Below are 14,379 nucleotides of genomic sequence, written 5' to 3' on the forward strand. Positions count from 1 at the left end.
TAGAATATTATAATATGTCATAATTCTTTAGAATCTAAAGTAAATCGAATCTTGAATACGTACGTTACCAATTATATTACCAATTATTGAAAACACTCGATTTTACTAACTGTGCATACCATGAAATATACATGTATGCTATTTTAAAATGGATGAAACTGGCATTTGCTCGATTGATAAAAAGACATGTAAAGCAGGAAATTTTTACCCAGCTACTGCAGCAAATAGTGTGAGTTGTATGCCTTGCTCTGATAAAATTCCATTTGGTCAAGGATGTTATTGCAAAGATAACACCTTAGAGCCATATTGTCAAGAATGCAAAGATGGAAATTGTGTCAAATGTGTAGCTAGAACATTTCTTTTTGTTGATGAATGCAGGACATGTTCGTATGGATGCAGTGAATGTACAAATGGGCGAACCTGTCAAAAATGTTTAGAAAACAATATCCTCGACACTGTAAAAAATAAGTGCATATTAATTTGCTAAAACGATAAAGAATGTTAGGATATACATGAAGGTTATTGTGATAATGAAACAAACCGATGTGTTGCATGTAAAAGAAATGGTAACCTTTGTTCGTCAAACAATGAGTGTTTTTCATGTGATACGAATATATTAATAACTACTATTTTAGGAACTTGCACTGCAAAATGTGCCAATATGGAGAATAATAATTATTGTAAGGATGGAGTTCCCACACCCTGTGTATCAGGTCTCACATCAGAATGTAAGTGTGGTTATAGTGTGAACTGTAGTTTATGTACTAGGAATCAGAATAAATGCTATAGTTGTTTACCAAATTGGGAGTTAAATAGCTAAGGTAATTGCACAATCTGTGCAAAGGGTTATTAAAAAATAGGTCTTTTATGTCTAGGTAACGGAAGTAATTCTTATAATAAAATAGGAGGCGGGACTATTGCTGGCATTGTGATAGCCATTTTCGTAGTAGTTGGAGCAATTAGTGATGGTCTAGCTTTTTATTTCATTAAGAAGTCTAAAACAAATGGAATGACAGAATGAATGATATTATATGCGTATCTATTTAGATACAGTATGATAAATATGTATTACGTTTAACTCCAGGTTAGTAAACTATTCAACTGAAATCATATATCTAATACTCATAGAAACAAAAACAATGAATTATCAAAGTTTGGACAAATTCAGTTTACTCATTCTGAAACTGAGAAATATATTAATAATTATTATATATTATTTGAAGATTTGATATAAAACCTACTATACTGAATATGAATACTGGATTAACTGTCCATATATGGAATTCACGTCTCCAATTTATAATTAATACTTAAATATTTAGTGAGTATTTCTCAATATTATAATACCAAACCAAATAACTATGTTATAGTATATTTTTTAGTTCACAAGCTTTTATATTTTATATTTAGATGTTTAAAAAATAATATACTATTTAAGTAAAATCATAATTTTCTCATTTTAGTTCCTCTAACTTGAATGCTAGCTATGATTAGTGAAACTTTTACCATTTTAGAGATATCCAGTAAAAATACTTGAAAATTGAATACCAACTCCGCTCCTGTAATAAAGCCTTCTTATCTGTTTTTAAGAAATAATAGGGTAATCCGCCTGCTACAACGCCAATTACTAAAACTACACCTATAATTATTCTAGCTATTGCATCGCCGCCAATCTTATTAGCCGAACCATTGTTTATTTCAGGTTCGCCCACAATAGGAATACACAAAAATCCTATCTAACTATAACCTTCCAGATTTGTAACGCAAAAATCATCTTCAAAACTTTGTGCACCACCTGGTATGCAGGTTTTGTATTTAAAGTAGTTAGATCATAAGTCTCACAGTTACCTTACCAAAACACTCGCAATCAAAAATAGTAGCATTGTCACAAGAAGTCGGCATCCAATTTTTGCAATATTACCCATCTTTTAGATTAAGGCATTTATTTTCGCATTTACCATCGATGCGGGTTACCTTACTCTAGTTATATTTATAGCAGAAAGTAAATGATTAACAAAGTTAACAATTGTTTTAGCAAGAATAGAATAGTTTTGTTAATAGATACCAATATACTGCATATTTATCCTGAGATTCTTTAATACTTTTGCAAGTTCTACAACATTAACCAGATACTTCATCTTGTTAAAAAATTCCATATAGTTTGAGCATGAATTCGCTATATTAATTTTGTTACATAACTTAAATTCTCTGTAATATAGGAATGATCCCGGAAGATATTGTTAGAAATTCCATAACTGAAAATTTTACAGTTTATATTTACCTGTGATCTTCACAAAAGCATCCCTATCTTAATATCATCTATTCGGTTCATGAATTACAACTTCCTTCTGTAAGACTTTGCAATCCACAGTAGTTACTGGTTAACAGTGCCAAACATGTGCCCCTTTATCCATTCTAAAACTAATTTGATTCTATGATTTACCGATTATTTGTAATTATGAACACTGAAAAACAACTATCAATATTACCATTTACTTTCGAATTTACTTTAGCCAACAATTTGTAAAACTTAGGTATACACAGGTATCACAACATTAATTATCTATTAAAATCTTTTTCCCACATTTTAACTTCTGTACTATTAATCAATTAATAAACTTATTTTTGGATCACCAACTTACCTCCATTAACTCACACGAATAATAACTCATTTTAAACTCTAAATCACACTCAATTTTTACCAAATCAACACAATACGTAATTTTCTCTGCTCAAACCAGCCTTATCAAAAAATATATTATATAACCCGCCCTTGCTCTCGCATTTTACTTTGCCACAACCAAACTACATCCAGACTAACGCACCCATCAATATCACTAACCCACTCTTAAAAATCAAATTCCGTCACTCCCCACGACACGCGCAACCTCCCTGTCAACCCGCTGCGCTAGCAGCATCTGCACCTCCTTCTAGCTCCGCTCCAGTTTCTACCGCAGATTTTCGTTCTCAGAAACCAATATTCTTACCCTTTCATTCTAAGGCATTTGATGATTTTTCTACAGTGTTTTCCGCTCCTTTTCCATTCCTTTTAGCGCGGTTTTCAGTCCCAAATTTTCGTTTCTGAGCAGCTGAAGCTCGGCCAAATTGACTGCCAGGAGGTCATTTTTTGCCGTTTTTTCTCGCAGGCTAGCTATCTGATTTTCGTAAATTTCGCATTTGTCAGTGATTTCGAGCGAAAAGTCTCGTTTTTAGACGCTGTTTTCGGCCGCTTTTAGCGCACTTTCGAGGCTTAAAATTCGGCTGAAAAGCTGCCGATTTAGGACGTGCAAATCGGACGAATTGAGAGCCTCAAAGTGCTGGATTTGGGCAGATAGAAGCGCGATTTTTCGACTTTGCTGAGCGATTTGTAGGGCCTATTCGGTCGTTTTTTGCTTCAAGATGGCGAGCGAACTTGGCGTTTCTATTGCAGTTTTTTGCGTCTTCAGGAGCTAATTGGCAGTTAATGTCTCGTGTAGGAGTTTCCGCTGCTCGTGAAAGACTTGCATAGAGGGGCCGCCGAAATCTTGCATTTTATAAGTAGTAATTATATATAATAACAATAATATTAATATTTTTTAATTCCGTTCCACTTAATGCAGTATCCTCAAATGACTCCTGAGCAGTATGCTGAATACCAGAAGACCTACTAGGACCAGTATTAGTAATATATCAAGCAATTGTAACCTTAATGCGAGATTGTCCAGGAAGAATGCAAGTGTGTTTAGAATAAGTGTTCTAGTGATTCTATAAAGGGTTAGTCTCTTAAAATGTTAGAAGAAATGTTAAAATAATAATATGCTTCTATTTCTGCATCACCTTTTAGCTCCACGGGGTCAGTACAGGGTTAATAGGTTGTAGCTGGTAAAGAAATACCTAAAGAATATCAACCTCGTCAATAAAATACAACTAGGCCTAATAATAGCAAAAAACAACAATAATAATCTTCTAGAACCGTTGATATTCATATCGTAGAATGATTTTTAATTGATAAATCTTTATTTAAATATAATATAATATTATCATTATTTTAACTTCCGCCAAAATGTCAGATCAACCAGCATTCAACTCTGAACGTGCATAGCGCATGGAAGATCGTAGAAAACGTCTGCAAACACTTTTAACTGAAATTTAAGCAAATGCTAATAACCCTGTTACGGATAATACCACAGAAAATACAATTCAAATTCAATAAGCAGTCGCGCCTTCTGATATTTAAGTCACTAAGTCACTAACACATATCATGACATAAAAGTAATAGTATGCATCCCATTTATCTGAATTATCTAAAAAATAATTCTCTGAGGCGGCATAAATCTTTAGTAATGATGATACTGCACGTAATACACGCAGAAAAACTTTAGAAGACGAAAAAGCTAATTCATAATAACAAGATAATGCATTTTAAATGAGATTTGCATCCCTTTTAGATAAAGATGTACAGAGTATGGCTGCTGGTATAGTTGAATTACGTCAAATTACCATAAAATCTCTAACTGATAGAGATGTTGTAATAAAAGCTTTTGAAGATTATTTAAATTAGGTAGATGATGACTTTTTAAGGCTGATTAGGGAGAACACTTTAGAAGTAGATGATGTTATTGGGTATAGCAGAAAGGTTATTAAACAGTTATAAGCAGATTGCACACAATAAATTTAGCAGGTAGAGACTGCGTTTGATGCTGAGAGAGGTGAATTTATAAAAAGTGCTGAAAAAGAATTGGATGATTTGAGAGAATCAGTTTGGACAACTGAAAACACTGCTATGGAAGGCAGAATTACAATGGCTGAATAATACCATTCAGATATAAATTAATAGATTCTAAAAGATTATGATGAATATACATCATTGAAACGCCGTTTAGAATCTGAAGGAGTGGCATTGCGTCATTAATTGGAAGAAATGCGTTCAGTATATCACTTAAATACTGATAAATTAGAATATAATTATAAGTTATTAGCTTCTAGAGATATTGAATGTCAGAACCTTATAGTACAACAAAAGAAGAAAATCTCAAAACTGCAAGATCAGCTCACTCAGCTAATCTCAAAATATCAGCAAATAGATGAACAGTTACGATCTGAAAATCTTGAACTTTCTACTTCTTATCGTAGGTTAGCTAATATTTTCTGTGAGCTGTAAATAAAATTCAAACTTTTTGAAGCATAGGATACAAAAAAATTTAGAGAATTATGGACATATCACGAACATAAAATAGCCAATCATTTAAAAGATCTCTTACTTGCCGAATAGGTTATTAACGAGTCAGTTGTCTGCTCAGCACCAAAACGTGAAATCGATGAACAGTCAATGCTGCAACAAATACACTCTATGCTTAAACGCCTTTAAGCCTCAGCAGGTGTGGTAGAGGATGCAGGAAAGATTGAGATTGACCAAAATTAATAGAACCTAGTTGATATAACGCGTTCCATTAATCCAATTGCTGCATGCACTGTAGGTCAAGCCAATGCAACGCGTTTGCTTATTGAATTAGCTAGAAAAGTTAGTTTTATGGCATCTGAGGACCTTCTAAAAACGCTTAACCCGGGAGAAAAGCTTACAGAGTAAATGCGTACAGATGCATTACTTGCTACGTTGGGTATCAGAAATGCTTCAGAATTAGATCTACTGTTCTAACATGCAACTTAAGGTGGCTCATGCTAAAAGCTAAAGGAAAGAGGTGAAATTGTTTAAGCGCTCATTGAATTCGCATCTGAACTTGAAAAAAGGCGTGACTTAGGAGGAAACTAAACTGCAAAACCTGAGAATAAACGAGGTGGTATATGGGACCGTAAAGCCGTGGCGCAATTTTGGAAGGAAATAGGTCAAATTGTCTCACCCGAAAAAGCTACAGCCTGGAAGCTTTTGGAGGAGACTTTAAAGAGGTATTAAGAAGTTTTATTAGCTAGAGTGGATTTGGTAGAAAGGAATGATTTGTTAGCAGCCTAAAATGAGGAATTAAGAGGGCTACTGCAACAATACGTGGACGGTGAGAGAAGAGGTCTATAGGTAACAGGACAGAGCCAATATGAAAACCAAGACCAAATAGGCCAAATGGGGCGGATGTGAGCATTTAATGGTTTTTTTCACTCACATAGATAAATGTACTCTCCATATAGTCCCATAAATAAACTCAAAACACAACTAAATTCTTAATTAACTAGAACTTTATTCAAATACATCCCTACTTCATTATTATCATTATATATTGATTTGGATATATTAAAATCTAATCCTTTCCCTGCGCCAATAACGCCTCCGATTGCCTCATAATTACGATTTCGTGAAACCTCGAAATTACACTTTCGTGCAGCAATGAGACAATCACTACATATACCAGAAACACCACCTAAAGCAACTTTACTAGCAAGATCACTTCTTACCGCCCAAGAGTTTAATCTTAAAATCGTCGGATCAAGATACGTGAAGTTGTAATCTCGAAGGGTAAAATTGGCTTCAAAAGCAAGCGCTGCTACACCACCAACTATTAGTCCAGAAGCATTAATAGTAGTGAGTTGAAATGTACTATTAACCACGTTCGCACTACCTGTTAAATTTGATACTAAACCTGAAATGAGGTTCTAGTGACTCATATTTGCAGAAAAGTTTAACGTTGCATTAGTAAGAATAAAGTTCCGGGATCCTTATAGTAATGTTAGAGATGTATGCTTAAAGCTTTAAATAGTTATGGTAAAGCTAACATGCACGTTTGAAATATGTGCAGTTTCAGCAGAAGAGTGTAAAAAAGAGATCTACAGTTAGTTACATGGAAATGAATTTATCTGATTAAGGGTAATTTCTATGACGATATTTGCGATGTTATTCACCGCTTTGAAAATACTTACTTAGTGATAGTTATCATCAGAAAACATAATATCTTAGTAGATTATGGTATCAGTTATGTCTGGATTTAGATAATGTAAATAGAAGATATAGTCATTAAAGGTATACTACTCAGTTATAAATTACTGATTAAGAAGAATTAACATTATGTGTGATAACATAATTATATATAGAAATATTTATACATAGTAAAAATTTATCAAATGATTCCAAAAGAATTAGCTGATTAATACTATACATAAGCCTAAAATCACTATCGGTTAGGTGATAATGAAAAGGCTATAAAGTAGGTGACATAAGCTATAGAGCTTTTCCCATCTCAAAGTTACTTTATTTTTAGATCAAAATGTCATACTACTGCTGCACATGTAAAATAATCTCTAGAAGATGCATATCACGCTATTAAACTAAATAAATTATAAGCTGAAGCATATTATGTATGTGCCGAGGCTAATTTTTATGCTGGTGAGTTTGAACTAGCGTTGGTTGAATTTTATACAGCAGTTGCTATGCGAAACCATGATAAGCGGGATCAAAAAGGCCTTAGTAAAAGTATAGAAGGAATTAAAAACGCGTTTAATATTTCTGAACAAAAAGTCAATAAGTATATTGATTTCTTGGATAAAGGTATAATAGTTGAAGAATCTCTCGGTAGCAAAAATACTTGTGAATTTAAATTTGCTTAATATGCTTCTCATGATATTAATCCATTAGACTAATTTTATGAGGCTGAGCTTATTACAGCTACTGAATATGCTCCCATTGATTAACATTTGAGCGAAAGTGAAGATCCAGAAGATATTATTTAAAACTATTGTCATGTAACAGATGATAGATTATTTCTATAAGACATTAATATGACAATTATTAAAAATGCTGTAGATAATGGAGTTAACTATATTCAAAATCGAGAAATTTTTTGGAAAAATTAATCTAAAACTACCATCAAAAAAATATAATAAAAAGAAAAGAAGATTAAATCTAAAATAGATACTGGCAAACCATCTTCTCCATCTAAAGAGATAATTTTGTAACATTAAGAAAGATAAAACTAAATAAAAACCAACGTGAATAGAAAAATTTAAAAAATTCCAGCAACCTCTGCATTATAAGCGGTTATATAGAATAAAGTGTTAATTATGTTATCAAAAGTTAAATACTATGAAAATTTAAAGGATTATGAGAAAGCTGAGATTATCCTAACAAGTATATTATTATTATCTTAAAATAATAATTATTTGTATAAATTATGTAAGTTGTAATATAAATAAAACAAAAACTCAGAAAGTTTAACTAATCTCAATAAACTAATTTAAAACCTTATATGTGCAGAATTTATTGATAAAAATAAAGCTTATTTACTGATAGATAGTTTATGTATTAAAAGTTAAATAATGCAGCAATACAATCAATTTCAAGAGTCATAATAAGATTTAAAAGAGGCAGAACGAATTGCATTAACTTTTAAAGATACTACTGCTATTAAATACATAAATATGCAATATAAATTATTAAATAAAGCTATTTCTACTTAGTAGAAAACTTAATATAGGGAATCTATAAATGTCACTCAACTAAACTCTACTTAGTAGTAAATTTCTGATGAATTACCTTTGAACTTAAGTGATATTGAAAATAGTGAGAATACTTGTTGATATTTTATCAATACTCATCGCTGCTAGACTGTATTTAATAAACTTTTTCGAATTTGATAATATCTTCTTTTACTGAATTGATAATTTCAACTTAACTTGTATTTTTTCTTATATTAAGCTTACTCCCATAGCTAGTTTAACTTTTAAGATTTGCCATAGTAGCATGATATTTGCTATTTTGTAGTTGACTGCTTCCTACTAAAAATTAACCTATAAATGATGTAATTGACTCCGGTATTAAAAATTTTGTCGGAAAATTAACTCTTATTTTAGTAATTTATGATTTAAGAGTTTTTATTTCTTTAACTAGAGATCTGATTTCATATACATTATACTTTAAATTATTTAGTTAGGATTTTGAGTAGATTATACGATTTTTTAGTTCTACTATTTCTTGTTGTTAAGTTTTGATTTGTTCTTAAAAACAATTTATCGTCTATGTATACTATTGTTCAAATTATTATTTAAGGTTTTTATATTGATTTTATAACTAATTTTCATAAGTATCAATCTTCTAAGTCATTTCATCTAATTATTTTTATTGTTCTTAGATTATAAGATCCTTTGATAATGATTCTTGTTTTTCTATTTTTATTATAGAGGTGAGGAGATCGTTTTTCTATTTTTATGATATTGTAATATCAAAATTACGTTCTTCTTATGGTGGTAAATTATATTTTCTAACTATCATTCTGCCTTTTCTGATAGTTTATAATGGATATTTCGATGAACTATCTCTTTATTAATCGCTAATAGAATTAGATATTTATGTTTTATCTTTTATTATTGATGATACCATATTTATACCTGATTTATAAAACATCTAATTACGGTAAATTTCATCTTTATAAGATTAAATGAACGAATCAAAGTTATCATCCATTTATATTATTGATAATTTTTTTACATCACTGCATTTATATATAAATAATTATGTCTAAATCTAGTTTGATATCTAAGTTTTAATATTATTAATATTTATTCTATTTATTTTATTCTCTTATATATTTGGTAATAACTTTAAAAAATGAGACCGTAATTATCCTTACGTGAAGAATAATTAACTAAATTAAGTTTTAACGATTTCAACCAATTTATGGATAAATAGAAATAATAAATAATAAACTCATAGAATAATATTCGACTAAAAAGAACGAAATCTGCAAATTACGATGTGTAAATCTACCCAGTGACATCTATAAAAACACACCTAACTGAACATTATTTAAGTGATTAAACCACGATAAATACATATTAAAGTAAGGCTAAATATGCTCTTAGCCGTTACAAAATGCTAAAAGATAGTTCTGATCAAAATTCAAAATCAGTCGAATTTTTAACTAAGCAAAATGACTAACTGAAACTTGAAATATAAAACCTGAATTCTTAAAATCAACGTTTATCTTAGTAAAGTTAATTACGTTTTGAAAAAATCCTGATTCAGTCAGATGAAATAGCCCTTTTAAAATTTGAAAAAGCACACCAAGACGACATTAGTAATTCAATTTCAGATGCTAAGTTGGCGACTGTTACAGTTGATCTGCATAATGAGTAGAAAAAAAATATTTTCCTTTCTGCAAAAGTTTAAAATTTGGAGTTCTCACTATAAAATATTTCTACATTAAAGTTTGAAATTTGTGATATTAGAAATGGTTTGTAAGAACTAAAATAAAATATTAATGGAAACGATAAAAAACTAGTTAACAACATTAGTTTTTGTGGTATGACAGTTAATAATATGAGCGAATAATTACTACATTAAAAAAGTGTTATTCATATGTTTAATGCAAAAGAAGAAAATATTAAATCTCAAGGGAGGAATATTAGCAAGTTATAAGTTAGCAATAGTGCAAACTTTGCATCCTTACTTAATTGCAGCTAACGATCAGATACAAGCTTTGAAATTGATTGCTTATTAGATTCCGCAAGATTTATAGATTGATGTAAACTAGTTTTAATAGCACCGGATGAATATGAAATTAAATATTATATGATATATTATATGATATACGATTCAAATATAAAATGAATATATTAGTTTAACAATCATTCGAGTTGTAGCGAATAATTAATTAATGGTATGTAGCTGATTAATAATTTGTTAATTTTATTAAGAATACAAATTAAGACTAAAGAATTTAGATTAAAGATGTATTTAATTATCTGAATAAAAAATCACTAGACTTTTATTTACGGAGAAAGTTATCATCCAACCTATATGATAATATATAGTATATATTTATGGGTAGAGAGGACTTTTTAAAGATGAAATTTCTTTCATTCTATAAAAAGAAATAGTATGATGGAATTTTCATTTTAACATCCATATTGAGTTAGTCAGAACTGGATTCCTTAAAGCCATTTATCATCTAAAATATTTTATAATAATGCATGTAAGATAGTTATCTTTTAGACTTAACACTTTAACTTCTTAATGCATAATAGTTTAATTTAATCCCTAATGGTATAAATTAACAAATTGATTACATATAATACAAGAATTTTGAAAACAGATAAATAAATACTTTTTTGTTATCTTTATCTACAGAATCTCTCCTAAATTTTGATTATTTTGATGTTGAAAAAATATTACAAAATTCATACCAGTAAATTCTATATCATAGAATAATTTCAAAATAAAATTTGGCTATTTATATTATTAAGGAATTTTAATACCTATTTTATGACTAAGATTTTTATATACTTTTTGGAAGCTTGGAACTAAATTTCCACGAAAAATCATATATCTGTAGCTAAATTAGTGGTTTTACTAAAAAAATCTGGAAATGCTGACTGATAGTATTGAATTACGTATGTTTGCTTATTAGTTATATTAAATTTTATTAGTATCTTAAAACTTTAAAGGATACTAAATTTTTTTAACTATTAGCTTATTAAATCTAATTTTATTTTAAATTTCCATTTATAATTTGTAACAACATGAAATTTTCATATTATTTTTGATCATAAAATATTATACTAAAATTTATTACATACTACATTATTATACAAAGTATTAAATAATTTTGCAAATCAAAAAATGTCTCATAATATCTCAAAAGAGGAGATCTATTCATTTACGCAGTATATTAACATTAACCTTAAGAAATCTAGTTAATGTCGTAAATTTCTCCCAATTAGCCCAGATTCAGACGCCCTTTTCGACGTACTCTGGGACTCGAACGGCTTAATTCTGCAACAGCTCATACACATGGCTACGAAAGATCAGTCTTCACTAATTTCGTCATTTAGCACATTTAAGATCCCTGAAAAGCCAAACCCCTTCCAAACACTCCAAAATCTGAATTGCTGCATCGAGGGCGCGAAAAAAATTGGTTGCAAGATCATGGGGGTCTCTGGCGACGATTTTAAGGAGAAGAAGCAGTACCTCGTCCTCGCAGTGTTATGGTAGGTGATCCGCAGGTGCCTGGGCGTCAAAATCGGTGCAAAGTCAGCCATCAAGGACGACGAAATCGAACCTGTCATAATCCAGTGGGCTAACGGTATTTTGGGCCAGTCACGCGAGCTTAAGGACTACGGTGCGCCTGAGGTCCTGAACGCGCTCATGCGCGAGGTCGCCAGGCAGAATTTGATCGAATTCGCTAGCGACGAAATGGACGAAACTGCCATGCTAAACCAGTGCTTTTTGATCGCAGATGAGCTCCAAATCGAGCGATTTGCGCGTGTCGAGGACTTGAAAAATAGAAACGGAAAGATAGTTTTAGCGTTCCTCGCAGAGGTGTTTTCGTAGGTTATCAGTTAAGAAATAGCGATTGGGCAGGACTCTGCAATTGCACAAATGAAGCGCATTTCTGTTGTTAAAAGCATCAAAAACGGGTTTTAAGAATCTGTCGTTTTTATGAGTTTCAAACAGGGCATGCTGTGGGATTAGAGTCGTGCGAGTGGGTTTTTAGATAGCACCGAGCTTTGCATTTTCATTTTAACCATTTTAGACGATCTGAAGATTCGAAATTCTGACGAATTCTAGAGTTTGTAATATAGTTTTTTGCTACCAAAATTAACAGAAAAAGAATAACTTTCATTAATGCTTTAGACAGTTAAGCTTTTGCGAGACTGTTTGGATTAGATTTTATTTTAAAATAAAGTGGATATAGAGCTTTTTAGAATTCTAGTTACCAGTCTGATGGTTTTAGTGTCTGATGAATCAAATAGAGTGGAACTACTAGGAATAAGCTTTGGGTCGACAATGAATAGATTATTAATGGTAAGCGGTAATTAGAAGCTTATAGCTCCAATATTTTTATTTGGAAACACTATGGATATGGAATCCAATACAGTTATTTATTTTGATATTTTCAAGAGTTTTTATGATCAATTAGATAAAAATATGTTGTATAAGCTTAATTTTACAGAATTTAATGCTATAATCTTTAGTCTATAGTAGATATAGCTCGTGGATTAAACTAGTTAAAAATTATTTTTAGATTATTCATTTGAAAACATGTATAAAAATATTTCATAGTACACGATATAAGATTTATCCTTATTTTACAATACTTTGAAAAACTCATCATATGGGTTTGATGAAATGTAAAAAATATTAGAATCATCTATTAAAAATGTTGTTTTAGTTTAAACTAAAGATTCCAGTCTAGGGTCATTATTAAAATTACAGAATATTAATTTTCTTGTTATTTTATTGGCGAAGTATCCTGAGTTGTCACTAAAGTATCTTTAAAGCTCAAATATTCATATAGAGGCGATTAAAGTTGTTAATAATATAAATTATGATAATTTGTAAGATTCTACCTATTAGCGGGAGATATATTCATCTGCTTATTTACTAAATGCGGTTAGAAAAGCATTATAATTAAACTCTAACGATGTATTTTCTAATATAGATAAATAACTTAGGTTTGTATAAGATAAATTTGAGGAATTATATGTTTATTTAGTAGAAAATTAGCTTGGGAATTAGTCTATACGTTCTACCGCTAGATATTTAGTTTAAGGATTGTTAGAAATAGACGATGTAATAATAAATAAATTTATGGAATATTTAGAAACTTCAGCAAAGTCGTCCTCATTTACAGCCTTCATTCAATCTATGAAAGATATGGAAATTACAGCGTAATATATCAACAGTCAATAGCTTGTGAATACATTAAATTGGGTTTTCGCTGGCTTAGCTAAATTTTAAGATATAGAATTGGTTATGAAGTAGTCTTTATAAACATTAATTTCATTAAGTGTATATAGTCCATAGCTTATTATTACTTCTTTAGGGCTAACCGAAATTACTAATACTCTTATTCCATGGATAAATGAATCTAACATATTAAGCTTATATCTTGTTCTAATTTAGACATTATCATCTTCACCAAATGCATCTTTACCAACATTTATAGTTAGCTTTAAGATTTTATAAAGAATACCCACTTAATTTTCTCATATTTTACCGCAGTATTATAAAACTTTATAATCCTTAGCTAATAGTTCGAAGACTGCCAAGTATTTTTAAAATTATTTGGGATTCTGGAATAACATTATCGAACATTTATCAAGCGGTATTATAGTTGCTAGAGCAGTATCTGCATGCATTCTAAAAGTAGTGGAAGCAGGATATATTTTGTTTGAGTAAGCATAATAAATAAACTTATTTGAAAAAATTGAATTGTATGGGAAAGGTTATCATGATGAAGAATTGAATAATAATATTAGTAAAATTATAGCATTTTACGTTTATTATACAAATGAGTGATAAGCTGTATAATTTCCTACTAACCATTAGATTATTATTTTTAATTAGATATTTAACTCAAATTGAAATGTTGAATAAATTAGTTATCATAAAAAACTAGGTTAAAAATATATAAAATTTAAAATATATGTGTATACAATATTTCATGTGTAACTAGATAA

At 30.1% G+C, this 14,379-nt stretch overlaps 10 protein-coding genes across 10 annotated transcripts; 7 read left to right on the top strand and 3 right to left on the bottom strand. All coding sequences in view use genetic code 6, as the record gives it.

Annotated features, from left to right (window-relative positions):
* Positions 1 to 148: 148 nt before the first annotated feature.
* On the top strand, positions 149 to 1,021 carry SS50377_24623 (Cysteine-rich membrane protein 2; the record flags this gene model as incomplete). The annotated part of the gene is made up of 1 exon (XM_067908464.1): positions 149 to 1,021. The coding sequence occupies one exon, from the start codon at positions 149 to 151 to the stop codon at positions 1,019 to 1,021; it is 873 nt and encodes a 290-aa protein (XP_067763285.1).
* A 1,834-nt stretch (positions 1,022 to 2,855) lies between these two features.
* Positions 2,856 to 3,530, bottom strand: SS50377_24624 (uncharacterized protein; the record flags this gene model as incomplete). Its single annotated transcript, XM_067908465.1, has 1 exon — positions 2,856 to 3,530. The coding sequence occupies one exon, from the start codon at positions 3,528 to 3,530 to the stop codon at positions 2,856 to 2,858; it is 675 nt and encodes a 224-aa protein (XP_067763286.1).
* A 63-nt stretch (positions 3,531 to 3,593) lies between these two features.
* On the top strand, positions 3,594 to 3,977 carry SS50377_24625 (uncharacterized protein; the record flags this gene model as incomplete). Its single annotated transcript, XM_067908466.1, has 1 exon — positions 3,594 to 3,977. The coding sequence occupies one exon, from the start codon at positions 3,594 to 3,596 to the stop codon at positions 3,975 to 3,977; it is 384 nt and encodes a 127-aa protein (XP_067763287.1).
* A 65-nt stretch (positions 3,978 to 4,042) lies between these two features.
* SS50377_24626 (uncharacterized protein) lies at positions 4,043 to 6,067 on the top strand (the record flags this gene model as incomplete). Its single annotated transcript, XM_067908467.1, has 1 exon — positions 4,043 to 6,067. One exon carries the CDS (start codon positions 4,043 to 4,045, stop codon positions 6,065 to 6,067), a length of 2,025 nt encoding a protein of 674 aa, XP_067763288.1.
* A 17-nt stretch (positions 6,068 to 6,084) lies between these two features.
* SS50377_24627 (uncharacterized protein) lies at positions 6,085 to 6,987 on the bottom strand (the record flags this gene model as incomplete). The annotated part of the gene is made up of 1 exon (XM_067908468.1): positions 6,085 to 6,987. One exon carries the CDS (start codon positions 6,985 to 6,987, stop codon positions 6,085 to 6,087), a length of 903 nt encoding a protein of 300 aa, XP_067763289.1.
* Positions 6,988 to 7,044: 57 nt separating this feature from the next.
* SS50377_24628 (Tetratricopeptide repeat-containing protein) lies at positions 7,045 to 8,496 on the top strand (the record flags this gene model as incomplete). The annotated part of the gene is made up of 1 exon (XM_067908469.1): positions 7,045 to 8,496. The coding sequence occupies one exon, from the start codon at positions 7,045 to 7,047 to the stop codon at positions 8,494 to 8,496; it is 1,452 nt and encodes a 483-aa protein (XP_067763290.1).
* A 7-nt stretch (positions 8,497 to 8,503) lies between these two features.
* SS50377_24629 (uncharacterized protein) lies at positions 8,504 to 9,379 on the bottom strand (the record flags this gene model as incomplete). The annotated part of the gene is made up of 1 exon (XM_067908470.1): positions 8,504 to 9,379. One exon carries the CDS (start codon positions 9,377 to 9,379, stop codon positions 8,504 to 8,506), a length of 876 nt encoding a protein of 291 aa, XP_067763291.1.
* Positions 9,380 to 9,523: 144 nt separating this feature from the next.
* Positions 9,524 to 10,438, top strand: SS50377_24630 (uncharacterized protein; the record flags this gene model as incomplete). The annotated part of the gene is made up of 1 exon (XM_067908471.1): positions 9,524 to 10,438. One exon carries the CDS (start codon positions 9,524 to 9,526, stop codon positions 10,436 to 10,438), a length of 915 nt encoding a protein of 304 aa, XP_067763292.1.
* Positions 10,439 to 10,521: 83 nt separating this feature from the next.
* SS50377_24631 (uncharacterized protein) lies at positions 10,522 to 11,289 on the top strand (the record flags this gene model as incomplete). The annotated part of the gene is made up of 1 exon (XM_067908472.1): positions 10,522 to 11,289. The coding sequence occupies one exon, from the start codon at positions 10,522 to 10,524 to the stop codon at positions 11,287 to 11,289; it is 768 nt and encodes a 255-aa protein (XP_067763293.1).
* Positions 11,290 to 11,536: 247 nt separating this feature from the next.
* SS50377_24632 (putative plastin) lies at positions 11,537 to 14,218 on the top strand (the record flags this gene model as incomplete). Its single annotated transcript, XM_067908473.1, has 1 exon — positions 11,537 to 14,218. One exon carries the CDS (start codon positions 11,537 to 11,539, stop codon positions 14,216 to 14,218), a length of 2,682 nt encoding a protein of 893 aa, XP_067763294.1.
* Between the last annotated feature and the right edge of the window lie 161 nt (positions 14,219 to 14,379).

This window comes from Spironucleus salmonicida, chromosome 5, assembly GCF_000497125.1.
Source record: "Spironucleus salmonicida strain ATCC 50377 chromosome 5, whole genome shotgun sequence".
NCBI classification, from domain to species: Eukaryota; Fornicata; order Diplomonadida; family Hexamitidae; genus Spironucleus; species Spironucleus salmonicida.